Source organism: Odocoileus virginianus, chromosome 7, assembly GCF_023699985.2.
Source record: "Odocoileus virginianus isolate 20LAN1187 ecotype Illinois chromosome 7, Ovbor_1.2, whole genome shotgun sequence".
Taxonomy (NCBI): domain Eukaryota; kingdom Metazoa; phylum Chordata; class Mammalia; order Artiodactyla; family Cervidae; genus Odocoileus; species Odocoileus virginianus.
The window spans coordinates 20386046-20413253 of record NC_069680.1 but is presented as its reverse complement, the minus strand read 5'-3'; the positions used below and the strand labels follow the sequence as shown (position 1 = coordinate 20413253).

The 27208-nt window shown below is 41.3% G+C and overlaps 1 protein-coding gene and 1 long non-coding RNA gene across 2 annotated transcripts in view; one reads left to right on the top strand and one right to left on the bottom strand.

The window, feature by feature from the left end:
* Positions 1–8696: 8696 nt before the first annotated feature.
* Positions 8697–24141, bottom strand: LOC110137789 (uncharacterized). The gene is made up of 5 exons (XR_002314022.2): positions 23830–24141; positions 18968–19028; positions 16571–16676; positions 10614–10721; positions 8697–9850 (listed from the first exon to the last, which is right to left on the bottom strand). It is a non-coding gene; the product is annotated as an uncharacterized lncRNA (long non-coding RNA).
* Positions 24142–24194: 53 nt separating this feature from the next.
* RAB11FIP2 (RAB11 family interacting protein 2) overlaps positions 24195–27208 on the top strand; it is a 42964-nt gene continuing 39950 nt past the window's right edge. Inside the window, exon 1 of the mRNA XM_020894442.2 lies at positions 24195–25424. Within this exon, the coding sequence (XP_020750101.1) occupies positions 25072–25424 (353 nt within the window). The 5' untranslated portion in view covers positions 24195–25071. The remainder of the gene's footprint in view (positions 25425–27208) is intronic.

The following is a 27208-nucleotide window of genomic DNA, read 5'->3' as shown; positions in this document are numbered from 1 at the left end:
AATATATGTTTATTATTTTAAAGTTTCTATGGTTCAGAAGTCTGGCATAGCATAGTTGGATCTGCTGCTAAGAGTATAACAAGTCTACAGTCAAAGTTCTGGTAGGCTGAGATCTCATCTGGAAACTCAGCTGAGGAAGCATCTGTTTCCATGTTCATTCTGGTGGTGACAGAACTCACTTCTTGGTGCCGTATGACTGAAGCCCTTAGTCCCTAGAAGCTGTCCAGGTTACCTGCCACATGAGCTCCATATGCTTCACAACATGGAAGCTTCATTCTCCAAGAATGGCATGAGACTGAGAGCTAGAAAGACAGTCATATAATGCAGTGTAATAGAAGCCACATCCAGTCACATCCTGTGATCCTGCCATATTTTGCTAGAAGTAAGCCACCGGTCCTGCCCACACTCCAATGCAGAGAAGTATACAAGAATGTGAACATCAGAAGGCAGGGTTCACTAAACTTTTCATATTTTGACATATTTTTACACTGACATACCTTAAAAGGTGAACTTCCCTGGTAGCTCAGCTTGTAAAGAACCCGCCTGCAATGTGGAAGACCTGACTTCGATACCTGGGTAGGGAAGATTCCCCTGGAGGAGGGCATGGCAACCCACTTCAGTATTCTTGCCTAGAGAATCCCCATAGACAGAGGAGCCTGGTGGACTACAGTCCATGGGGCCGCAGAGTTGGACACAACTGAGTGATTAAGCACAGCACAGCACATTAAAAGGTGAAAATGATAATACAGAACAGTGTCTTTAATATGGAAACAGTTAAGGTCAAGAGAAAAACTTTAAAAGGCATACTTAGCACACTCTAAGCTTAACTCTTAGCACACTCAGAATATAAAAAATAAAATTCAAGTTTTAAAAATTATTTAACTAATAACTAATGTGGAATCAGAGATCAAATTGCCAACATCCACTGGATCATTGAAAAAGCAAGAGAGTTCCAGAAAAACATCTATTTCTGCTTTATTGACTATGCCAAAGCCTTCGACTGTGTGGATCACAATAAATTGTGGAAAATTCTGAAAGAGATGGGAATACCAGACCACCCTGACCTGCCTCTTGAGAAACCTATATGCAGGTCAGGAAGCAACAGTTAGAATTGGACATGGAACAACAGACTGGTTCTAAATAGGAAAAGGAGTACGTCAAGGCTGTATATTGTCACCCTGCTTATTTAACTTATATGCAGAGTACATCATGAGAAACACTGGGCTGGATGAAGCACAAGCTGGAATCAAGATTGCCAGGAGAAATATCGATAACCTCAGATATGCAGATGACACCACCCTTATGGCAGAAAGTGAAGAGGAACTAAAAAGCCTCTTGATGAAAGTGAAAGAAGACAGTGAAAAAGTTGGCTTAAAGCTCAACATTCAGAAAACTAAGATCATGGCAACTGGTCCCATCACTTCATGGGAAATAGATGGGAAGACAGTGGAAACAGTGTCAAACTTCATTTTTGGGGGCTCCAAAATCACTGCAGATGGTGACTGCAGCCATGAAATTAAAAGATGCTTACTCCTTGGAAGGAAAGTTATGACCAACCTAGATAGCATATTAAAAAGCAGAGACATTATTTTGCCAACAAAGGTCCGTCTAGTCAAGGCTATGGTTTTTCCAGTGGTCATGTATGGATGTGAGAGTTGGACTATAAAGAAAGGTGAGTGCTGAAAAATTGATGCTTTTGAACTGTGGTATTGGAGAAGACTCTTGAGAGTCCTTTGGACTGCAAGGAGATCCAACCAGTCCATCCTAAAGGAGATCATCCCTGGGTGTTCACTGGACGGACTGATGCTGAAGCTGAAACTCCAATACTTTGGCCACCTCACATGAAGAGCTGACTCATTGGAAAAGACCCTGATGCTGGGAGGGATTGGGGGCAGGAGGAGAAGGGGACTACAGAGGATGAGATAGTTGGATGGCATCACCGACTCGATGGGCATGAGTTTGGGTAGATTCCAGGAGTTGGTGGTGGACAGGGAGGCCTGGCATGCTGCGATTCATGGGGTCACAGAGAGTCGGACACAACTGAGCGACTGAACTGAATGTGGAACTGGATAGATATATGTTAGGTAACTGATTTCTTAAAATGTTTAAGTATTAGCAATAGTTTTATATGCTCCAACATGTATCCAGAAATAAAGTAAAAAAATAAAAAGAAAAGCAACGTATTAGTAAAAAATATTTGCAAAAATTTAACAGAGAGAAAATTAAATCGAAAATACATAAAAACTTCAACAAATCTCTGCAGAAAAATTAAAAATCCCAAAGAAAGATGGACAAAATCCAAATAAGCAATTCACAAAGAAGATATATAGTAAATAAATAGATGCTAAATTGCCCTTATATTTAAGTAAATTATCAAAACAATAATAAAATATAAATGCTCATTCACACAATTGGCAGATTAAAAAAAAAGATTTGCAATCTCAAGGGCTTTTAAGGAGGTGAGAAAACAGACACTCATACATTTTATTGAAAAGATAAGGTTTTTTGGAAGGCTGTTTAGAAAACCCATAAAATTTTAAAAAGGCTTACTATTTGACCCAGCAATTTCATTTCTGGGAAACTATCCTAAAGAAATACTCCCACTTTTTCAAAAGCAATTCACAAGGATATTCATTGTAGAATTTTATAACAGTAATATACTGAAAATAACAATAATATGCTATAATAGAGAACTGATTCATGCTAGATTAATGCTATGAAGTCCTATGAAACCAATAAACTTTAAAAATTTGACTTTTGTGTACCCTGCCTAAAAAGAGCTCCATGACATATGGAATTAAAAAAAAAAAAAAAACTGAGGTATTTTGTATATATTTTGTTGTTATTTAGTCACTAAGTCAAGTCTGACACTTTGCCACCCCATGGACTGCAGCACGCCAGGTTCCCCTTTCCTTCCCTGTCTTCCAGAGTTTGCTCAAATTCATGTCCATTGAGTCTGTAATGCTATCGAACCATCTAATCCTCTGCCTCCTCTTTTTGTCTTCAATCTTTCCCAGCATCAGGGTCTTTTCCAGTGAGTTGGCTCTTTGCATCAGGTGGCCAAATTATTGGAGCTTCAGCTTCAGCAACAGTCATTGCAATGAATATTTGGGGTTGATTTCTTTAGGATTGATTGGTTGGATCTCCTTGCAGTCCAGGGGACTCTCAAGAGTCTTCTCCAGCACCACAATTTGAAAGCATCAGTTCTTTAGCACTCAGCCTTCTTTATGGACACACTTTCACATCCATTCATGACTACTGAAAAAACCATAGCTTTGACTATATAGACTTTTGTTGGCAAAGTGATGTATTTGCTTTTTAATACTCTAAGTTTGTCAGACAAGGCAATGCAACCCACTCCAGTGTTCTTGCCTGGAGAATCCCAGGGACAGAGGAGCCTGGTGGGCTGCCGTCTATGGAGTCGCAGAGTCGGACACGACTGATGTGACTTAGCAGCAGCAGCAGCTGTTTGTCATATGTGTTGATTTTTTGTATATAAACAAGATATATATAGAGAGATATGTACATATATGTATGAAACACACAGAAGGGACTGGAAGGAACATACCTCCAACTCTTGACCACACCCTCTTTGAGTGGGACTTGAGTACAGGGGTGATCAAACTCACCGTTTGTTTTGTGTGACATGATTTATTCCATGTGCACTATGAATGCACAATAAAAGTAGAAATAAATGAAGTGCTACCACTTTTTCCAAATGGAAAAAGCATTTTAATAACCAAACATTTTAAGTTAAGTACCTAAGTTTATGGCTTTCCTTGCAAACTTCTTGCTAAGTCAGCTAATTTTCCAGCATATAAATGATAAACAAGAGATCTGAAATTAAGGGTAACCATCTATCTATCTGGGCTTCCCCAGTGGCTCAACTGTAAAATATCAGCCTGCAAGGCAGGAACAGAAGGGGACATGGGTTCGATCCATGGGTCAGGAAGATCCCCTGGAGGATGAAATGGCAACCCACTCCAATATTCTTGCCTGGAGAATCCCATGGACAGTGGAGGCTGGTAGGCTACAGTCCATAGAGTCACAAAGAGTCAGACATGACTGAGCAACTTAGCATATGCTGGTCTTAAAATTTGTAAGTTTTCCCCTTGAAAAGGCTCTTGAGAGTCCCTTGGTTGGCAAGGAGATAAAATCAGCCAATCCTAAAGGAAATAACCCTGAATATTCATTGGAATGACTGCTGCTAAAGCTGAAGCTCCAATACTTTGGCCACCTGATGCAAAGAGTCAACTCATTGGAAAAGACCCTTATGCTGGGAAAGATTGAAGGCAAAAGGAGAAAAGGTCAGCAGAGGATGAGAAGGTTAAATAATATCACTGACTCAATGGACATGTATCTAAGAAAACTCCAGGAGATAGTGGACAAGGAAGCCTGGCATGCTGCAGTCCTTGGGGTCACAAAGAGTCAGACATGACTTGGTGACTGAACAACAATCCCTTGAGAACATTTAGTTTTCAGAAGCCATGAAAAGACTAAACTAGTATGGGAAAATAGCAAGAATACATAATAAAAAAAACAACAATATCAAAGAAGACCTGTGTCATTCACATAGCTCTAGAATTTTGGGATCATCTGTAAAGCTATTCTTGCCCATGTTCAGCTTCTCCATCTAAAAGGTTCAGTAGCTCTGTTTCCTTAGAAAAGTGATAACAAGCTGTAAAGTGTTCTGATCTATTTTGTCACATGACCTCATGCCACTTTTTACTGATAGGAATGTTTGTTGCCATAGTCAGTACATTCTACTATGATACCAGCTTGTAAGCAATAATTCTATAAAAGTTAATTCAACTTTTTTTACATCAAGAAAGCAACTAAAGAGCTTAAAAATTAAAGCAAAAATTAAAAACATCTGGCTTGGGGTCTTTGCACTTGATCGGGTGAATTCGTATATAAATTATACTTAGACCTGAAGGTAGTCATTTTCCATTTTTACTTTATGATTACCTCAAGTCAGTGTCATGTCTTGTAAAAACATACCTGCGCTGCAGTTCTTCCATAAACTCTGTGAAATAAAACACATCTTTCTGGCTCAGCGAAGTTCAGAAAATCTGGGTCTTCGCTCCTATAAATGTATCATATTGCATTTACTGGCTAATAAAGTCTCAAAGAACAAGATTGCCCTCCTTCTCACAACTTGATCCTTTACAAATTTACAAATGTAATGCTTTAACCTGCTTGAACTCAACTCTGGCTCCCTAAGGGAAGACGCTAACCAAGTGAAGGTGTCTGTTCTGGGTTAGCTGGGCCTGGGCTCACAGCGGCCGCATCGGGAGGGGGCAGCCGTGTGCCTGAAGGGTACAGCTGGCCTCCGCTAGAGGTGTGTGTCGCCTGAGCTAATGAGGTTAATTAACCAAGGTCAGAGCAAGGAGACAAAGGAGAGGGTGGGCAATGAGAAGGCAAAACACGGGGATCAGGTACAAGAAGGTCTGGTCACAGGACACGCACGGGACCCGTTATCAAGTCCGAGGCCAACTCCCTGAAAACCAAACAAAGATAAAAGCTGAGGAGCAGGTGACATTCTTCAGGATCAGGGTGGGGTGTTCGTTCCCTCCTAGCCCAAAAATGCTTCGAGAAAAATTTCTCTGCAGAGCTTCTGTATCTAGACAGTGTCAGACCCCTTACCTGAAAAGCCTTTGTGACATTCATGTGGCCTCACGAGGGTCTTGTGAGAAAAGGCCCTTCCTCAAAGCCCACTCAGGGCAAGTCATTTTAGTTTCTTTTTCTGGTTAAAAGGGTGTCGTTTGAAATGAGAGGCTCCAAAGAGGGAAATGTGTAAGAAACCATAATGACGCTGTAGGCAGTAACTTGAACATGGCCTTGTCTAAAAAGGGCAATTTCTTTATCAAACCGTGAAATGTTTTGTCTATACAACTCCAAGCATTTTGAACTCAGAGCAGTAAAACAATGAATTTGTACAGGAAGTAGACGGTAGGTGGAGAGACGTAAAAACCAAAGAAGAGACAAGAAGTAAGAAGCAGAGAGACAGAGAGGGAATGTGTTTTCTCTCCGAAGCAGGGGAGTATGTGTCACCTGTCAGATAAAAACAGCCTGTTTCTGCATCAAATTACCCTCATGGAAGAATGGATTTTTTTTTTTCTGAATTCCCTGCATTTGTTGCTAAGTCTGATCACTTAACAAAATAGATAATTAAAGCTGTTTGCTAAATGACTCCAACAATTGCTTCAGTGTTGACACCGCCACAAAAAGGCAACCCATATATTTTCTAGGTAATTTGAAATCAAAGCTTTTGGATCTGAAAAAATTGCCCAGTTTTCCACTCTGCTCTGCTGGTTGATCTTCACTGGAAACAGAACAAATGGTTTCTCAGAGTCTGAGATGCACATGGCCCCTTTGTTTTGACGTTTTTCACTGGGTGGACGCACTATCCGTTCCTCGTGGTTAAGGACCACTTCTAACTACCTCGCTGCCTGCTCAGAGAAGAAACAGTGCGTGAGCACCATTAAAATGCTGACAGGACAGTCTGCGTCACTAAACTTCAAAATAAACCATCAAAAGCACTCAGTGACCTCTGGCGCCCATGTGCTGATTTCCTTCATCTTGTAACAATTCAAAATCTAACGGAAAGCAAGTATTTTCGCGAAAATGGTTGGATCTCCGGCTGGCCCTAGATGACACTGACCCTCCAGAAACAACGTAGCATAAGGTCCCAGGCTGCATGTTTTTTAAGTCAGGTAAAAAAAAAATCAACTGATAAGAATCTTTGTGGCAACCCTAAACAGTAAAAGCTCAGCCAGAAGGTCTGAAGGTAATCTGTGGAGGTGAGGAAGGGCAGGTGAGGAGCATTGAAAGGCTACAGCTTCTGAAGAATGTTCTCAGGGCAAGAAGTACCTCCACCACCACCACCCACCCACCCCAGCACACACACACACACACACACACACACACACACACACATTTTTCCATCCTCACCCCACTTCCTATCAGTTCAGTTCAGTTTAGTCGCTCAGTCGTGTCTGACTCTTTGCGACCCCATGGACTGCAGCATGCCAGGCCTCCCTGTCCATCACCAACTCCTGGAGTTTACCCAAACTCATGTCCATCGAGTCGGTGATGCCATCCAACCACCTCATCCTCTGTCGTCCCCTTCTCCTCCCACCTTCAATCTTTCCCAGCATCAAGGTCTTTTCCAATGAGTCAGTTCTTGGCATCAGGTGGCCAAAGTATTGGAGTTTCAGCGTCAACATCAGTCCTATAACAGGGTTTATTTTGCTTGTTTTGTTTAGCACATTTGGGGGACAAGCGCCACCGTGTCAAGAGTTGCTCCCTTGGTCCCACAGGGCAGGGGCTGAAGAGACCATGTTTGATTAACAAATGGAGAACAAATTCCACCCTGTGTTTTGGAGCTGAAATGCCAGTTGGTCTTTGTTTTACAAATGTGTTTGTAGTTTTATCTTTATTTCTGATGCAGATGAGACACTGAGACTTTGTTTTTTAAAGATTTTGAATGTAAGAGAAAAACTTCCCAGTGAAAAATCTGTTTACAGTGGTAATGTGCTTGCCTGAACATTTTGGGAAATATTTGCTTATTCTTCACAACAAATATTTGGCAGAGCAACTGTGTTTTAAATAGTAGCTACAACCCTGTAGTGGAGATATGATTACCCAAGGAGTGGTAAACATTTCAAGTCCATTCAATGTAGAATTGTGTTCCTAGTCTATGCTTGTGTGCATGGTAAGTCACTTCAGTCATGTTGGACTCTTTGCGACCCTATGGACTGAGGCCCACCAGGCTCCTCTGTCCATGGGATTCTCCAGGCAAGAATACTGGAGTGGGTTGCCATGCCCTCCTCCAGGAAATCATCCCAACCCAGGGACTGAACCCACGTCTCTTTTGTCTCCCGCATTGGCAGGAGGGTTCTTTACCACCAGTGTCACCTGGAAAGCCCAATCTATGCTCAGCACCCTATAAGTGCTGGAAGATATCAAAGAAGTAAAAGAAGCAGCTTCAGCTTTCTGCAATGTTATTAAAGAGAAAAGACAGAAATAAGGGACTAGGCAAGACAGCACATAAGGATGTTCCAACATGTGACCTGCCAAGGACATATTCTTTTTTTAAGCACTAAAGGAAAAAAGAAAGTTATAATGTAGCTCTGCTAAGAAAAATGGCTTAGCTCTACCTTCATTAGAGATAGTATGGTACAGTGCCGAGTGGGGGGTGGGGATGAAAGACTTCTAAGGTCAGAGAGTACCAATCCAGGTAGTCAGTGGGGGTGGGAGGGGAGGAGGGAACAAATCTCTCAGCCAGAGGGTTCTTACACAGACCTGGATTTGAATCCTGACTCTTCCACTGTTTCATTTTGTGATCTTGGACAAGTTTAGATTATAATTGCAAATAAGGATAATAATAAAGTATAACTGACTTATTCCAAAATCTCAACAGAGTAGGGCATACACATGAAATGGATTTATGCTAATCCAACCACTGCTTTTAACATTACTTTGGGAAAGTTTCTCTTCCTCATTGGAAAGCTTGTAATGTCTTATCTGTTTAATAAGCCAGGGAAAATATCCTGTCTCTGTGTTAAATATTACCAAGATCAAGCAAAATCACTTGGCTGTTTGGTCCAGAAAAGACTTGTTTGGGAAGATTACACCATAAACCCATTCTGAACGACAAGAGTAAACAAAATAGCTTACTGATCAAGACTAGCTACTTGCTCATTGTGAGATGGGAGCCTTTATTTGCACTTAGCCAAAGCTGATACATCATGAACAGCCTGCCCTTAAACAGACTGCTATTCCTGCCTTGCAGCACTTGCCCCAGTGTTACCAGCCCAGAGCCTTAGGCCCTTTCCCAACTGCCCCGCTTTGAGGCACTCCTTTGAGACTTTATCAAGGTGGTATTCTCTATTGGGCTTCCCTGGTGGCTAGGACGGTAAAGAATCTGCCTGCAATGGGGGAGACCCAGGTTCGATTCCTGGGTTGGGAGGATTCCCCTGGAGCAACTCACTCCAGTACTCTTGTCTGTTCTCTTATTGCAGTAGATTCAATAAACTTCTCTTGGCTTGATCGATAGGTTTTCTGGTGGCTTTTAAAGAAGTTAATGGCCAACACATCCCTTCAGAATAACTTCAGCAGCTCTCATAATATTCTGGCCAGTCTGGAATTAAAACCCAAGTCTATGTGATCTAGTTTATAAAGTCCAATTTATATCTTCTTCAAAGCACTCACCCAACCTTCCCTCACCCAGCTGTGTGGCTTAAGGAACCTGGGAGTGAGAGGTGGGTTGGCCTTCCTTTAGATGATCTTATTTGCAAAGCAGAGATAGAGACACAGATATAGAGAACAAACCTATGGACACCGAGGGGGAAAGGGTGGGGGGGTAGGGAGGAATTGGGAGATTAGGACTGACGCATATACACTATGGATACTATGCATAAAATAGGTTACTAATGAGAACATACCGTATAGCACAGGGAACTCTACTTAATGTCCTTCCTTCTAAATGGGAGTAAGGCAAGAGGGGGAGGAGACATGGTTCGGGATGCCCCTTCCCCCTTGGAAGGACTAACACCTCTGGGAGGAGGAAGGTAGCTAACTGGTCACTGGCTGGTTGCGTGGAGAGGTTTTTCTCACGTTGCTGCTCTGGCTGGTTCCATGTGTGCCTACATCCACCAACAAGGTGACCCCACGCAGAGGGTGCTCGTGGCTTTCTCTGGGCACAGTCGGCATCATGCTGGCCCCTCCGTCACTGATGTCCTTCTCCAAGAAGACAGTCTTCTCCATCATACCTGCCTCCCCAAATCTTTCTTGGTGCACTGCCCCCTCTCATAAACTTTCTGCTTCTTCATGTGGAGCCACAGAACTACCAAGAAAATGAGAATGAAACAGAACGTTGTAGTGAGAATTAAACACCCTTTTAAAATATGTGGCCCACAGATAATGACTAGAAGTCTTCTTTCTTCCTTATCATATGTGATGCATTGTGAAGGGTGATACTACCTTTGTAATTAAGAATGAAATATGGGAATATTATATAAATTTACCATTTCAAGGTTTGCAAGTATTTAGACTTCAAAACCAAACACTAACCTACACTGATTTTCTCAAAGTACAAACTAATACAAATTTACCACCAAGTATTTAAAAATTCTTGTCCAGACCAATAAGGAAGAAACTTCTGATGCCAGATTGGCACAGTGACACTCTATTTTGACTTTTTGTTGCTGTTTCCTTTTAATAAATAATCTTTAATTCCATGTCTTAAAAATCAATACTTTGTTGTTGATGTGGTTAGACTCTATTCAAGGTGTGAAATTGGTATGTGCCAACGCAAAAGGAGGACTGCTCTCTTAATAACACTTTTCCCAACATGTCTTAAAGACTATTGGTATTTGGGGAAGAGCCAGAAGAGCAGAGTGAGAAATATTTATAGCATATGAGTGTAATAAAAAATGTAATCATGAACAAACAATACATTAAACTGGTAGGACATAGTTTACATTAGATCACAGGAATGAATATCAAAAATACAGGCGATATTTTTGAAAAAACAACCAGCAGTGAAAAATTTATTTATAATGCAAACCAGACACTCCAAAATAATTTGTGGTTTACTTAATTCTTACCGTTCATCCTATATTCTTTTGAATAAGCTGAAGGAAGGCACCCGAGTAACTACCTCAGCTGTTTTTGATTTTGATTCTGAATTTTCAGTGAGATGAAAACTCTGGTCTCTACAACAAAAAGAGATGGCATCTCATTTTCAGAAATTAAGATATTTTTTTCCTCATTATAGATACATATTAAAAAGAAAATGCATTACAATAAATTACTGTATTTCCAAATGTCTCATTATTTCTGGGCAAATAATAATTACGTATAAATTCTAAATAAAAGAATATCACATTGCATCTTATGCATTCTGCAATGTGCACTCATAGAAAATCATTACAGTAACAAAACCAGCTGTATGTAATAGAAAGCAAATGATTTACAATGTTACTATGAGAAACTACTTTATTTCATATTATCATAAAAAGAGCAGAACTGAATATTTGCATGACAAATAGAAGAATCCAGGAAATTCCAAATGCAACTCAGTTTTTTTTTTTTAAAGGTATTAATGCTGGGAAGTGATTTGAAAGCTTTCTACTCTAGAGAATATTAGCAATTATAATTTGCAGTCATTATTAGTTTAACAATTGAAAGAAAAAATCTACAAACATTAATAGAATATAGAAATAAATACTTGGAATAATATGTGCTTCAATCATACAACATTGACATGACAAGAGCATATATTTAGTGATTTTGAACACTTTATTTCATTTAAGCTGAGAGGTAAAATGATTTTTGTTCCTAAATGAAGCTTGACCCTGAAATTTGAACCACACCAAAAGTCTTTAATGTCTGTATTTTAATGTTTTATATGTCATTCACTGTAGCTGCCTACAACAGCCTAGTCCAAGAGGACTGGCTCTGCCTATATCCCTAATAAAGTGGAAATCCTATACAGACTGTGGGGCCCACTAGCTCTCTCCTTCCATCAATAAATTGGAGAATAGCGTCAGGAATAGCGTCAGAGCTACTCTGATATGCCCTGCCTCAAGAAAAGTTGACTTGGGCCTATGAGATGCTTAACATCACACCAAACTAGAGAAAGTGCAAGAATACAGATATTAATGGGCTTCCCTGGTGGCTCGGATGGCAAAGAATCTGCCTGCAATGCAGGAGACCAGGGTTTGATCCCTGGGTCAGGAGGATCCCCTGGAGAAGGAAATGTAAACCCACTCCAGTATTCTTGCCTGGAGAATTCCATGGACAGAGGAGCCTGGCGGGCTAAGAGTCACAAAGAGTTGGACACGACTGAGTGACTCACACACACACACACACACACACACACACACACACACAGAGATATTCATCCCTGAAGTCCAAGCTCCAAGTCCCCTGTTGCTGCTGCTGCTGCTGCTGAGTCGCTTCAGTTGTGTCCGACTCTGTGCGACCCCATAGACGGCAGCCCACGACTCCCCCGTCCCTGGGATTCTCCAGGCAAGAACACTGGAGTGGGCTGCCATTTCCTTCTCCAATGCAGGAAAGTGAAAAGGGAAAGTGAAGACACTCAGTCGTGTCTGACTCTTCGCGACCCATGGACTGCAGCCCACCAGGCTCCTCCGTCCACAGAATTTTCCAGGCAAGAGTGCTGGAGTGGGGTGCCATTGCCTTCTCCGAAGTTCCCTGTTAGAGCTACTAAATAAGAGTTCTCTTACTACTCATGCTTTTCAGAGACACACCTAGTGTAAGGTGATTAACAACTTTTGTGATGGGAGCTGTGGGTGTGAAACCGCCCACCATGGCCAGGCACCATAGTAACCATTTGCATGAGCTGTTTTACGACAGGAGGTCCTAGTAAGGAACAGGGAACTAATAAGCCTCCACCAAGCAGCAGAGTTCGGGAAAGGTCAAAAGGAGACACCACCTATCCGACCACCTCCCAGAATCCTTCTCTCTGGCATCCATCTTGGCTGAACAACGCGTGCGCCACCAGGAAGGACTCTGAGTCTGAACGATTGGCTAAGGACAACCCGGAAACTAATCCCATCGCCATAAAACCCGAGACTGCAAGCCATGTGACAGAGCAGTTCTCCTGGGTTCCCTTACGCTCCTGCTCTCCACCCGGGTGCCCTTTCCCAATAAAATCTCTTGCTTTGTCAGCACATGTGTCTCTGCGGACAATTCATTTCCTAGTGTTAGACAAGAGCCCAGTTTTGGGCCCTGGAAGGAGTCCCCCTTCCTTTAACAGGTGGATATAAAACATATTTTAAATATAAATGAAAAATACACTAGATGAGTCCTGCAAATTAGACTTGGTTTATATTTTCATTACTAATCATCGAATGGCACAATGACATTAACCTGTAATACACCCAATATTACAACAGAGTAAGCCACTGTTCTGAACCTTGGTCTTCCTTTAAGATGTCTTTGTTTCCAGATTTGAACATTGAATTTTATCTAATGAAGGAAAGCTATGTGATTAACTGTACCAAATGTTGCTAATTAGCTTAAGATGAGCACTGAAAATTGACCCCGGCAACATATACATGTAGAGTGGGAAAGACAAAAATCTGATTGGAGCATGGTTCAAGAGAAGATAGGAGAAAGAGCAAGCTGCGACAAGTCTTTCAGGAAGTTTTTCTCCAAAAAGAAATAGAAAAGTGGGGTAGTACCTGGAGGGGACACAAGGTCAAATTAGCCATTGTTGTTGCTTCATTTGTTTGCTTTTTTTTTCTTAATGTTTTCTATTGTGGTAAAAGTCACATAACATAAAACATACTCTTTTAAGCATAGTAACTATATAGTTAAGTGGCACTACGTACATTCACATTGTTTGGCCACTACCATCATCCATCTCCTGAATTTTTCACTTTCCCAAACTGAAACTTTGTCCTGTCCCAATCCCCCTCCCACCCCAGCCCCTGGGGTATACCAATATACTTTCTGAGCAATTGTTGTTATAATATGAGAGATATTAGAGAATATGGATATTGCCAAGACTTGATCCAGTAGAGAAGAAAATAGCTGAGGATGAAGGAGGGAGAAAGAATAATGGAAGATGCAAAACCTTGAGAAGACAAGGGGTGAGATGCAACCCCTTCAATCCCTGGGTTGGGACAATCCCTTGGAGGAGGAAATGGCAATCCACTCCAGTATTCTTGCCTGGAGAATCCCATGGACAGAGGAACCCAGCGGGCTACAGTCCACAGGGTCCCAAAGAGTCGGACACAGCTGAGCAGCTGAGTACACCATCATTGTTAGTTCCTGATCTTTGGTCCACGTGCTCCAAACCTTTCCAATCATGACTTGGATGATCATTTAGGTCTACCAGTGGTTTCTTCGTCATTTTCTCACCTCTCTAGAGAAGATGAAATTCTCAAGAGATTTTCTGGTGCCTCTCTGATAACAAGAGGCTTAGGGGGTTACCTCGGATCTTCTCTGTCTAGAGGCCACAAGATCTGATGTTCTCTTGCTACGCTGCTGCTCCAAGGCAGCATGGTGCAAGGGATTGGGGAGCTCTAATACCCAGCTCATTTTCAAGGACCTTCCTGGAAAACAACTACTTTTGGTCTGAAAGTTTTATCAACAATATGCCCAATACTCATGCTCAACAAGGGAGAGAAGAGAAATGTCACAGAGGCATTAAAAAATATCCAACAAGCTTGACCTTCTGTGCAAGTATTTTTATTTGTTTTCCCTTCTCCCTGACCAGTAAAATCTTTGTCCAGTCTAATTCTTTCACCAATTGTGTTCTTCCAATATTTTTTATTTACTGCATAAACCATGGCTTTTGTTACCTCTTCCCTTACTGGTTACTTTGACATGGCAAAGTTGATGCTGGACCTTAGCTTTGTAAGCCTGGCTCTTCCTCAAACTAGGAGGAAAGTCTCAAAGGGACTCTGTATAACTAAGAATGAGAAGCATGGAAGATGGTATTAATGTATTATCAACCCTACAGCCACAAGGGTCTGTTAAGGTGTGTTTTTCCAAGAGGGTATGGGGGTTTTCATTCCACAATACATTTATATTTAGTCTTTCCAAATACAGTATATTCTGTCAATATATTTGACCCATCACATACATTTATCCATGTGGCTAAGTTATTTATTCATTACTTTATAAATTTAATTGAGTTGAACTTAATTTGAATGATGGTAAGGTAGAATTTTCTTGGGTCTCAAACTGTCCAACTCATCTAACTATTGATGCTAAAATGCTAGTAGGTACACAAGTATAAAATTTCATATTTATAAAATTCTTTACAGTTTACAGCATGGTTTTCCATACACTGCTGCAGTTTACTCTCTGGCAAATGTCTAACAAACATAATTAGTGGATTAAGGTGGTATGTGAACCTTAGTTTTATGAATGAAAACCCAACAACTTCCCACCATTGGGTTATGAAAGCAGAAGTGATGTCAAAAGTGACTTTTTCCCCAATGGATGGGTTCACTGATACATGTTGATCCCTCTGCAGTTTATGCATACCTTTTTTTGGGGGGTGGGGGGCGGCTATGCCCGAGAGGGCTGTGGAGATCTTAGTTCCTGGACCAGAGATCAAACCCACATCCCCTGCAGTGGAAGTGCAGAGGTTTTAACCTGGACCGCCAGGGAAATCTCATCTCCTGCAGTTTATGGATGACAAACACCACAGTAAAGGCTGCTGCTTCAGAGAGTATGCCAGGTGTTACAAAATAGATTGATTCTTTTGCTTGCCTCTGTGCTTTCACTAACGCAGTGTTAGGCTCTGGGATTGTGTCAAGGATGCTACGATAATGCTTAAAGCCAATTGAAGTACAAGAGTTGTTCTAAGGATATGAAGAATTTGGTTTCCAAGTGTTCTGTCTCATCCTGATATGAGCAGTGCCTGAGAGAACAGTCTCCCTTACAACCTTGCTTCTTCTTTGTGATGGGATAGGGAAAAAAAAAGGTGATTGATGTTTATGTTGGTTGTAGCTTTATCTCTTTCAAATTAAATGAGTATGTGATGTTAAAGAATTTAGCAGAAAGTAAGCAATCAGCCAATAGTGGCTATTATTATTATCAATATAGAGATGCATGAATGCTCAGTCACACAGTTGTGTCCAAATCTTTGAAACCCTATGGACTTTAGCCCACCAGGTTCCTCTGTGCATAGGATTCTCCAGGCAAGAATATTAGAAATTAAAAGTGTTAGTCACTCAGTCATGTCTGACTCTGTGGCTCCATGGACTGTAGCCCACCAGGCCCCTCTGTCCATGGAATTCTCCAGGCAAGAATATTGGAGTGAGTTGCCATTTCCTTCTCCAGGGGATATTCCTGACCCAGGGGTCAAACCCAAGTCTCCTACATTACAGGCAGAATCCTTACTGATGAGCCACTGGAGAGGCCCTAATATAGAGATAATATACTTAAAATTAGAGTGGTATGTGGAACTTTGAAAACACTGATCAGTCACTGAATGTTTATGTTACTAGGTGTACCAAAGGATGCCATGCTTTTGTTTTTAAATTGATCACAATTCTAAGTAAAAATCTAATATATTAAAATACTATCTGGTACATGATCTATTAAGTTTCTAATTCAGCTACTTGCAGAGAAAGAAGTTACATAATTTAGGGAGTCTTCATTATTTTTCTGCAATTCAAAATCTAATTAAGTTGTTAAAATGACACTTTTAAAAGTTAATGTTAAATATTAAATGAAGGTCTGAATATTAAGGAGTTATTTTATTTTTATTTGGAAAAAGTGTCTGATAACATTGGGTTTGGCTTGAAACGGAAGTAACTCAGGGTCTCCACTGGCTTACTCTCACGCACTGAGCTAGTGAGGCTCCTGCTGCAGCTGTGTGTGTGTGCTAGGTCGCTTCAGCCGTGTCCAACTCTTTGCGACCCTATGGACTGTAGCCCGCCAGGTTCCTCTGTCCATGGGATTCTCCAGGCAAGAATACTGGAGTGGGTTGCCATGCCCTTCTCCAGGGGATCTTCCAACCCAGGGATCGAACCCACATCTCCTGAGACTCCTGAATTGCAGGAGGATTCTTTACCTGGTAGGGAGTTCCCACCAGCTGCAGCTCCAGATCCTTAACTCCTCAGTGAAGAATAGTCCAGAACAACTGTGCTGCCGGCTGTTGCCTTCAGATTTCAGGGAAACTGTTGCAAAGAGAAGTGGAATTACACCACCAACCCAACAGCAGTGAACATCTTTTGAGCATTTCCTGTATGCCAGTTCTTCCCTGAACTTTACCTGACCCCTCATTTCATCCTCCCAACAACTCCTTTTGCAGATGAGGAAGCCTAAATTTAGAGAGTTTACATAATTTTCCAAAGGTCACACTAGTAGTTAGCACCCAGGAGACAAAACCTTTCCTGGGATGGGCACTCAGTGAAAGCTGAGTAAATGTTTCCATCTGAGTGAGTGTATGCCAGGAACTTTGGAGAAAATCTTGCTTTAGAAAATGTTGCAGCCCTTGATTCCTGAGATGTCTCATGCTCCAGACTTCATGTTTACAAAGCTGGTTTGTCCCATTCCTTTAGTGTTCAAATGTATATAAGCAAAGAGAAACAAAAACCCTGAAATTACAATGATGATTTAGTCAAAACTTGAGCTTAGAAAATCAAGCAATGTACTTTGCAGCTTGGACAGGAGTTGTTTCTTTTTTTTAAACTTCCTTAGTTTATTTTTTAAATTTATGTTTAATTGGAGGATAACTGCTTTACAACATTGTGTAAATTCATCGACATGAATCAGCCATGGGTGTATATAAGGCCCCTCCCTCTTGAACCTCCCCCTCCCACCTTTCACCCCATTCCAGCCCTCTAGGTTGTCACAGAGCACTGGATTGAGCTCCTTGCCTCATATAGCAAATTCCTATTGGCTATCTATTTTACATATGGCAATGTGTATGTTTCAGTGCTACTCTCTTAATAAACATCCTTAATTTTTATTAAGAACTCAGGTTACAAGAGCATAGTTATCAGTACAAATTACACAATCTAAATACCTTATTCTTCTAGATAAGCCTGATCAACAACCACAGTAGAAGACTGACTTGAGTCTACTGGGAAGCTGTTCTAGATAATCTGAGATCCAGGTTTGGAAGTAGAAGAAATTTACAGGCTGCTATTTTACTAAAGAAGAATTTAAGTTGCTTAAGGTCACACACACCATTGGTTGGCTAAGGCAGATTGCCCTTCTCCATTCAGTGCCCCTGCCATTATCGCCTCACTTTCTGGAAGCAAGTATTGCTTTCCAGTCTACATTGCCAAACTAACCTTGTGCTGTGTGTGCTTAGTCGTGTCTGACTCTTTGCAAACCCATGGACTCTCCTCTGTCTATGGGGATTCCCCAGGCAAGAACACTGGAGTGGGTTGCTATGCCCTCCTCCAGGGGACCTTGGGGATCCAACCCAGGGATCAAACCCAGTTCTCCTGGATTGCAGAGAGATTCTTTACTGTCTGAGCCACCAGGAAGCCCTGTCTAACTCTGATGCTTAATTTTGGCTACATAGATCATCAGAGATCATTTCAATGATGAGAAAATGATTATAATACAGGTTCAAAACCGTCTGTCCCTGAATCATAAACTGTAAGTGCTTGGAAGGTGACCTAATCCAGACCATGTAAAAGATAAGCACCTGGTTCTAAGCCCAAACTACCTTTATTATCAGACATTCAGATGGACTAAAATACTGTTCAGGCTGATTGAAAACTGCTTAGCAGAAATAGTTTGAATTCTGACCTTGGGACAAGAAGTGTTGGGTCTGTCCTTCAAAATGCAACACTTTTCACCCTGTTTTATATCAAACACACAAAAATAACACTACTTTTAAAGTCTTCTACTTTGCTTTGTATAGATTAAATAAGTAGAAAGGGAGAAAGGGCGCTAGATCTTATGAAGGGGGAAAAAATTATCCCACCAAATGCTTTTGCTAGCTGCTCACCAGTTTAATGCTCTCCAAAGGAACACCTAAGTTAGTTTCAGAAATATTGTCATTCTAATCCTTTATTTGCTTTTTAAAATCCTCCATCTTTGATTTTAACTGGTCATGAAAAAATATCATCAGCTGTTTACAAAGTACAAGGATGATAAGTTTATGCTAGTCTGATAAACCTTTCAGCAATAATCAAGTATGATCCAGTCCTTGTTAACTTCACATAAATCCAGAAAAGTAACCATGTTCCGGAAGATTTCAGCAAGGCTCATGACAATGAGATAATCACCACTTGAAGACAAATACCTGTGTATTTGCAAAATCTTCCCAATCCATGCATCGAACCTGGGTCTCCTACATTGCAGGCTGATTCTTAACCATTTGAGCCACCAAGGAAACCTGAAGTCACTCAGTTGACTTTGATGAGGCAACAAAAATTGCGTAACATAATAGTATGATACTATGAAGGGGAAATTTTAAAAAGCATCCATATAAAACATTTTTACATACAAATATGTATCCTGGTCCACAATTCTGACCCTTCTCAGCATGTCTTCATAGTCTGAAAAACCTGTAATATGAATAGAAATTATGTTTATTTCTATAAATGAAAAGTTTAAGGCTTTTCAAAATCCCTTACACCTTTATGTAATTTCTTTCAAATCTTGAGTTCTTAGTGTCAATTTCCTCATGCAGGGTCTATAAACACAAGTTATATTTACTTCCTTTATGTAATGATTAATTTCATTTGGGAGAGAGAGATCTTTTTCTGCTAAATTAGAAGATCTTTTATTAATAAATTACATAAAAAGGGGAATCTGCTTTAGTATACCAAGCAAATTCAATTAGACAATGACAATGCAATTTAGCTCCTTGTGTTCTGGATGGACTACTTAGAATTATTAAATGATAGAGAATGCTTTAAGTTGTTCCTGTTAAAGACTCTTACTTTACAAATGACTAAACAGAGGTCCAAAGAAGGAAAATGACGTCCCTAAAGATATGAAACTTGTAATAGGCAGCCCTGGGATTAAGACCCAGGCTGTTGACTAGAGCACTTTCAACTACACACCACACTGCTTCTCCTGCATCACAAACTGTGTCCTACACTGTCCAATCCCAGAGACAAAGTAATCAGTGATGAAAACAAGACAATCACCAAAAACTCCAATACTAGTTTATAGCAATTATAATTTCAAATCAGTTTTGCAAGTTACTTTTCAACTGATTATGTGGAGATTCTCTATGTACAAATCTCTAACATAATTCTGAGTTTTGCCATATTGTGTGTGTGTACAAGGGCTTCCCAGGTGGCACTAGTGGTAAAGAACTCCCTCATCAATGCAGGAGACATAAGTGGGTTCAAACCCTGGGTCAGGAAGATCCCCTGGAGAAGGGCATGGCAACCTACTCCAGTGTTCTTGCCTGGAGAATCCCATGGACAGAGGAACCTGGCAGGCTACAGTCCACAGGGTCACAAAGAGTGGGATACAACTGAAGCGACTTAGCATGCACATATATATGTATAAATTTTATATATATATTTGTGTTGTATATATATTTGCAGCATGTGTGTGTGTTTGTGTATCTGAAGACTATAATGATACATCAGGAAAGCTTCTTGTGGCCGTGTGTCTCTGAACCTCCACATGAAAAACAATATCTGTTATGTAATGTAAACGTTATGCAATGTATATGTGTGCTATTTAAAAACTAAGAGCACTATAATTGTCCTATAATAGATATTTAAGTCTCAATTTTAAAGATGTTGATGCCCAAAGAAGGGGTAGGGATCTTCACAATGAAGTTTAGCATAAGTCTCCTTGTGGGATTTTATTAAAGCTGCAGCATTAGTATATATTTTCATCTATGAAATCCTCCACTACTGGAGAGTATTATTTGTACTTTCTGAACAAATAGTTCTTATTCATTGTAGCTGTATTGTTAACAGAAATTTCAGCATTTTCCTCTTTTATGATATGTTATTTTCCCAAACCCTTAATTTTGGAATTTCACCAAGCATTTCTAGACATATCATTAGTCATAGGATAACTTTAAAAAGTGACTCTCATCCATTCATAAGTTATGTTGTCCTTACAACATATGCAATCCTTTTTCCCTGTCTAAACTATGGTTCATGTATATCTTTCAATTAGTAAAAAGTACCTTTAAACTGTAAGACAATAAACATTTTTGTAGAACTACTTTCATCTCAGATCTTGCATAATTACCATTATATTTCACAATGAGCCAACCATGTATTTGACCCGACTGACATGTTTTTACTCTTAATACAAATAATCAAAAAAGAAAAGAATCTTTCTTATGGGAAATCACTTTTACAAATGCAATTAAGACTCTCTTTAGTTCATTTTGATTTGCTTGTTTATTTGCTTCCTCTGGGGCAAAAATAAACTATTTTCTTATTATGGCTCAGAACATTAAGTCATAATTTGTGAACTTGCCAGATAGTAAAACTGAACAATTTTGGCTCTGGCCAAATTTTGGGAAAACTCAAAAGAAACTTAGGTGCAACAGGAAGAGATGTTAGTAATTCCAGTTGTTCAGCTGTTGCCTTTAAAGTATTCCCTGAATTGTGTTAGAGTGTGTTACTACATTGCTGTGAACCATAACTGCCAACTTCCACCCTAGAGATGGCTATATTTCAGATGAATGAAATGATACTTGTAAACAAGTCTGTAATCATTATAAAGCTTACCAAACAATTTAAGCTCTTTAGAAACACACATTCACTATTGTAATCAGTTGCCTATTGCTTAATTAATTACAGCTTTTAATAGAGAAGACTTTTAAAAATGCAATTTATAACAATTCTAAACTTAAATTTATTTTTATGATGTTTGTTTTGCTTTTGTAAGTTTCAGGTGTCAATTGACTTCTCCCCAGACAACCTGGTTGAAATTCCACCCTTGATTATTCCAATGCACTCTTTAAAAATTCCTCAGAATATTTTTCTTTAAGGCTAACAACTGCCCACTCTGGAATCCAGATGCAATATTTACAGTATGATGATTTTGTTCTGCTTTCCACACATGGCTTTTTCATAGACTGTCTCTCAGAGATGGAAAATTCTGCCTCTTTTTTAGATTTTAACTTTCATCAGAATGACCTGAAACCAGGTCTTTTCATCTTAGATGACTCAAGATGATTCAAGATTTATCTGTAGTTTGGTTCCCTGAATATCCTGGTGGTAAATTAATCTAGGGCTGCTCTGGTGGCTTAGTGGTAAAGAATTCGCCTGCCAGTGCAGGAGACAAGGGTTTGATCCCTAGGTCAGAAAGACCCCCTTGAGAAGGAAATGGCAACCCACTCAAGTATTCTTGCCTGGAAAATCCCACAGGCAAAGCCTGGCAACCCACAGGTCATGAGTTTGCAAAGAGTCGGACAAGACTTAGCGACTAAACACCAATAAATTAATCTAACATCTCTTTTTAGATAGCCTACTTCATGGTGAACTCTCACCAGTCGCTGCACGTAAGCAGTACCAAAAAAACTATGGTTGCCAATAAATGAAATCTATAGATATCAGCAAGTGTCAGTGGGTCCCTGAAAGAATGTGCTGCAACATGAGCAGGCTTTGAGATTTGTGGTATTGTTCTTTAGGCTCAGGGCTTGCCTGGTGGCTCAGTTGGTAAAGAATCCACCTGCAATGCGGGAGACCTGGGTTCGATCCCTGGGTTGGGAAGATCCCCTGGAGAAAGGAAAGGCTACCCACTCCAGTACAGTCCATGGAGTCACAAAGAGTTGGACATGACTGAGTGACTTTCACTTCACTTTCACTTTCTTTAGGCTCAAACCAGTACCTTCTTTCTGCAAGATTTAAATAATATATAATGTTATCCCCTCTCCTCCCAAGGTTTTTCAACTGTATGGTTGTTCTTCTGACACAAATGTATTGGACTCTCCCAAATCTCCACTCAAAAAATATGAAAAGACCTTGTTTCTTAAAGAGTTTTAAGTTCTGCAGCTATTATCCATGGGGACACTGAGGGAAGAAAAAAAAAAAAACACATGGAGAATACAATGTTCTTCTCAAGTGGGAACATTTCAAGCCTCACCTGAAAACAATAAACATAATACTTTACACTTTTGTAGTCATTTAGAGTTGGAAATATGTATGCACCTCTAGCGTACTGTTTTACTCTCAAAATTAGTCTTGTAAATGGAGAAAGGCACTGAGTTATTCAACAACTGTCTATTGCCTGCTAAGCACTCTGAAGGGATGATCCACGATACACAGGACAATCCAAAGAGATTCCACTTGCCTTGGCAAGATAAGACATAAATAGAAGTAAATACAATAAACTGTAGCCTGCCAGGCTCCTCTGTCGACAGAATTCTCTAGGCAAGAATACTGGAGTGGGTAGCCATTCCTTTCTCCAGAGGATCTTCTTGACTCAGAGACCAAACCCAGGTCTCCAGCATTGCAGGCAGATTCTTTACCATTTGAGCCACCAGGGGAAGAATACAATAAGTGTAGTATATAAATATCTCCTGTAATAGAGAAATAGAGGGACAAAGGCAGGCTTAGAATTATGTTCCATACTATGCCAGGAAATGTCCATGAATTATCTCTTAATGCCCTCCTAACTCTGTAGTAGCAATCTTCTGGACAATTTATGAACAAGGAAATCCAGGCTCCCAGAATCTAAGTTCTTTGTCTCAGGAAGCTAAGTGCTCATCATGAGCTCTGGACAGGAATTTCTGGCAGTCAGGACATCAAACAAGGCTCCTGACTTATCAGTCATTACCTACCCTTCTCCTGCTAGGTTAGAATGGTTTTGGAAAAAATGCAGTATTAGCACATCTCCATTTGTTTTCTCTTAACACAGTACCAGTGTCCATCAGGCCTTGCCCTCAGGGCAGGTAAGGAACTTGTCATCCCCCCCTTGGTGAAGGAGGTTGTTTGCTTTTCTTAGCCGACTTCATTGAATACGACCAGAATCACCTCTGGGTTTGGCTTCTGAAGTTAGGCAGACTACCAGACTGAGTGCCCAGGGGGTCCTTGGACGTTGAGTCCATAGAGTTTCAGGCACGATGGAGACGTGTTTTGCTTGCGAAGAAACCTAGGTTCAGACAGGGGAAATGACCTGACCAGGGTCATACAGTCTGATGGTGGGAGACGTGGGATCAGAGCCAGGTTTCCGGACTCAGCCCAGTGCCTCCCGGGATATAATGAATTAACCCCCGAGTCACTTTGAAGTCTTTCATCTGCTTCCCTCTACTGCCATTTGAGTTGGGGATGTCATTTCAGTCAATCAACAGCCTTCTCTCTTCAAAAATAGAAAAGTGGATAAGGGGGGTGGGAAAAAGTATGTTTTCGGCCTATGAAGGTGACTGATTCATTTTACCATCATTCATCCGATGTCCGCTCGGTGCCAGATACTAGGCACCCAGGGTACAGCAAAGACGGCTTCCAAAGATCGAAAATGGGTCTCTCCCAAGACCAGGCAGGCTCCGGGCCTTGGCTGCCTCCTCTTGGATTGGCCTCCCGGAGGCATCCCCCGCCTTCCGACTGCCAGCTCCTGCAGGTCCCCACGTCCCCAGCGCCCAGCGCAGTGTCAAGCCCCAAGTTGGCGCGAACTAGCAGGACTAACACTCAATATACCGGCGCTGAGCTCTCCCGGGCTCCCGCGAGGCACGCCCCCGGTCACCAAGGCAACCAGGGAGGTGCTGACCCTTGACCCCCGGGCCCCGCCCGGCCCCGCCCCGTTGCATTCTCGAGACCAACATGGAGAAGGACAACCCGGAAGTGCCGCCGCCTCCCGCTTCGTGCTAGGAGCCGCCGGCCCGGCGAGGTCCAGCCGCGCTCCCGCCGCCCTGCAGCCCGCCGCCCCCGCCAAGCGGTCGTCTCGCGCCGAGGCAGCCGGGGCCCCCCGCCCCAGGTTTCACTCCGCTCCCCCGCCCCCCCAACACCCCGCCCCGGGCGATCGGCCCCCGCCCTCACGCCCGCCCGAGAGGAGGAGCCGAGGTGTGGGGGAGGAGGAGGGAGAGGTTTGCTAGAGGGAGCGAGGCCGCGCGAGCCGGCGGCGGTTCGTATTACCGGGGTCGGGAGGAGGAGCCCGGCCGGGCCCGCACGGACTCGCGCAGGGCGAGCGGGAGGCGCGGAGGAGGCGGGAGGGGGGCGCCCCGGTGGCGAGGAGGCCGGCGGGAGGCCGGAGACTGAGAATTAGGGCGTGGGGGCGCACTCCATTCCTCCGCCGCCCTCCGCCGGGGCCTTGGCAGCCGGGCCTCCCCTGCCTGGCAGGCCCGGGAGCCGCCCGCCGCTGCCTAGGGCCCGTCCCGGGGCGAGGAGGGGCGCGGCGGAGCGTGGAGGTGCGGACGCGAGGCCTGGACGGCGCGGCCAGGTGATGCTGGGCCCCTGTGTTTCTCCAGAGGAAAGGGGACCCCCCACCCTCCCCGCTGCAGAGCAGCCTTGTCCCTGGGCTGCCCCAGCCAGGCGTTTGGACCTCAGCCCTAGAGGGAGTCGGGCAGCTGTGATTTTGCCTGCCTCCGTTAAGTGCCCTTAGGATGCAGTGATCAAGACATCAGGCTCTCCCTGCGGGAGGGGCTCTTCCTGCGCTGGTGAACTTGGTGCAGAGAAAAAGGACAGAATGATGCTCTCCGAGCAAGCCCAAAAGTGGTTTCCGACCCATGTGCAGGTCACCGTGCTCCAAGCCAAAGATCTTAAGCCAAAAGGCAAAAGTGGCACCAATGACACATACACTATAATTCAGCTGGGAAAGGAAAAGTACTCCACCTCTGTAGCTGAGAAAACCCTTGAGCCAGTCTGGAAGGAAGAGGCCTCTTTTGAGCTACCTGGGCTGCTAATGCAGGGGAATCCAGAGAAATACATCCTTTTCCTCATAGTTATGCACAGGTCCCTGGTGGGCCTGGATAAGTTTTTAGGGCAGGTGGCCATCAATCTCAATGACATCTTTGAGGACAAACAAAGAAGGAAAACAGAGTAAGTTATGTAATTTATTTTGAATTGGGGGGAGCTTAACTATTATCTGAATGGATTTTCTGTTCTTGGAAATTATTTGTCTACTTGGGGCATTGGTTTTTGGACTGAAATATGACCCAGTTTTAAGCACCAAATTTGCATAAATCTGAAGTAAAAATAGCCCTTGTGAAGACACATTTTTTTTTAAAGTGGAGTCTAATGATCCGTTACTCTCGTTTGAGGTAAACATCCTCAATAATTGAATATTTTGCGCAGGATTTTAAGTAAATTAACATTCTTTCACTACTTATAAGAGGACTGGGCCATAGTGTTGTTGATCAATTTAAATTATTATAATCTTTAAACATTACAATTTTCAGAAAATGGAACATCAGAAAAGTAAATCTCTTCTCTCTCTTTATATATATTTATGTATATATTTTATTTTGTAGTTGAACTCTGAAGCTGTCAAGTGGTGAATTACCAAATTTAGAACTCAATATTTTATTTCAGCATCATAAACATTGTTGACTTTTATTTCAGCTCAGATTTCAGGGTCAGTACATCGTGGTGAAGTCTAAAGCTATTAAAAGAAAAAAGTTTTAAAAGTATGTACAGACATCCTCATTCTTGAACATAGTTACTTCAAAGTTAGCTCTGCAAAGCCAGTGTGTTTAGACCATATTAAATGCTATCAGATTGGAGACAGTGATTGAATTCTGGTGATGAAATGACATATTCAATAAAAACATGGACTTTTTAATATGACTTCCAAGCTTAGGTTAGATATATTCGAATTTAAAAAACCATAATATAAGTTAAAACTAGGATACTATGTCTTAAATTGAAAAATGATATGTTTTCTGCGATAGTGATACCCCTTTTTTAAACTTATAATTAGTCTGAAAGAATGTTTGAAGTGGATGGAATTAATGGGAGAAAAATACAGGTTGAATTTATAAGGGGATGTAACATTTCAAAAATAGTTTTGCTGTTATAACTGATATTTACACTTTTAAAAACTTTCTTGAAGATCATGTTATTTTCTTATATTTTAAAACAACCATGTCATGGTTTTTCTATACATACCTTCCTGCAGACTTCTCTTGATTGAAATTTTTGCTTTTATTGAAAAAGTTTTTTTTTAATCAGGTCTTTACCTAAGGACCTAAAGGTTTAATATATGTAAGGTAAAAGGGTAGAGAGGTAAGTAATACTAGGAATGCCAGAGGAAACTGAAGAGATGAAAATATTTTAGAAGGAGAGAAAACGCTTTAAATAAAGTGTAAAGTTGAATATATATCAGTGATTTTAATAATACTGATTGATAGCTATGAAATAGCATTCAGTTACCTCTGAGGAGTTCTTCATCAAATTTAAACTGAAAAATGGATAATCACTGACTAATTTATTTCAAATTGCCAATTCTGGATGACCTGACTAAATAATATTTAGAAGTGTTTTGAATGTAAGCTTTTTAAGTTTATTGCATCTTCAAATTTGATACTGCATTTACAGTACTTTTAGTGTTAATGAATGATATACTACAGGCTTTCTCTGTAATATAAATGTTCCAAATGAAAGTAGGCCCGACTGTGAAACCAGGGATTCTGAAGATGGAATACACTTTTAAAGTTTCTTCTTGTTTTACTCCTTATCTTTGGCAACATCACAGTTACAATAAATTTGGCTGTAAGCAATACTCTAATATCATCGTCTCCCTACAGAAATTCTCTATTGGCTACTAAAAAAAAATGGATTAGAACTTTTGGGGAGGAAAATGCGGTTAAATGTTATCAACAGTG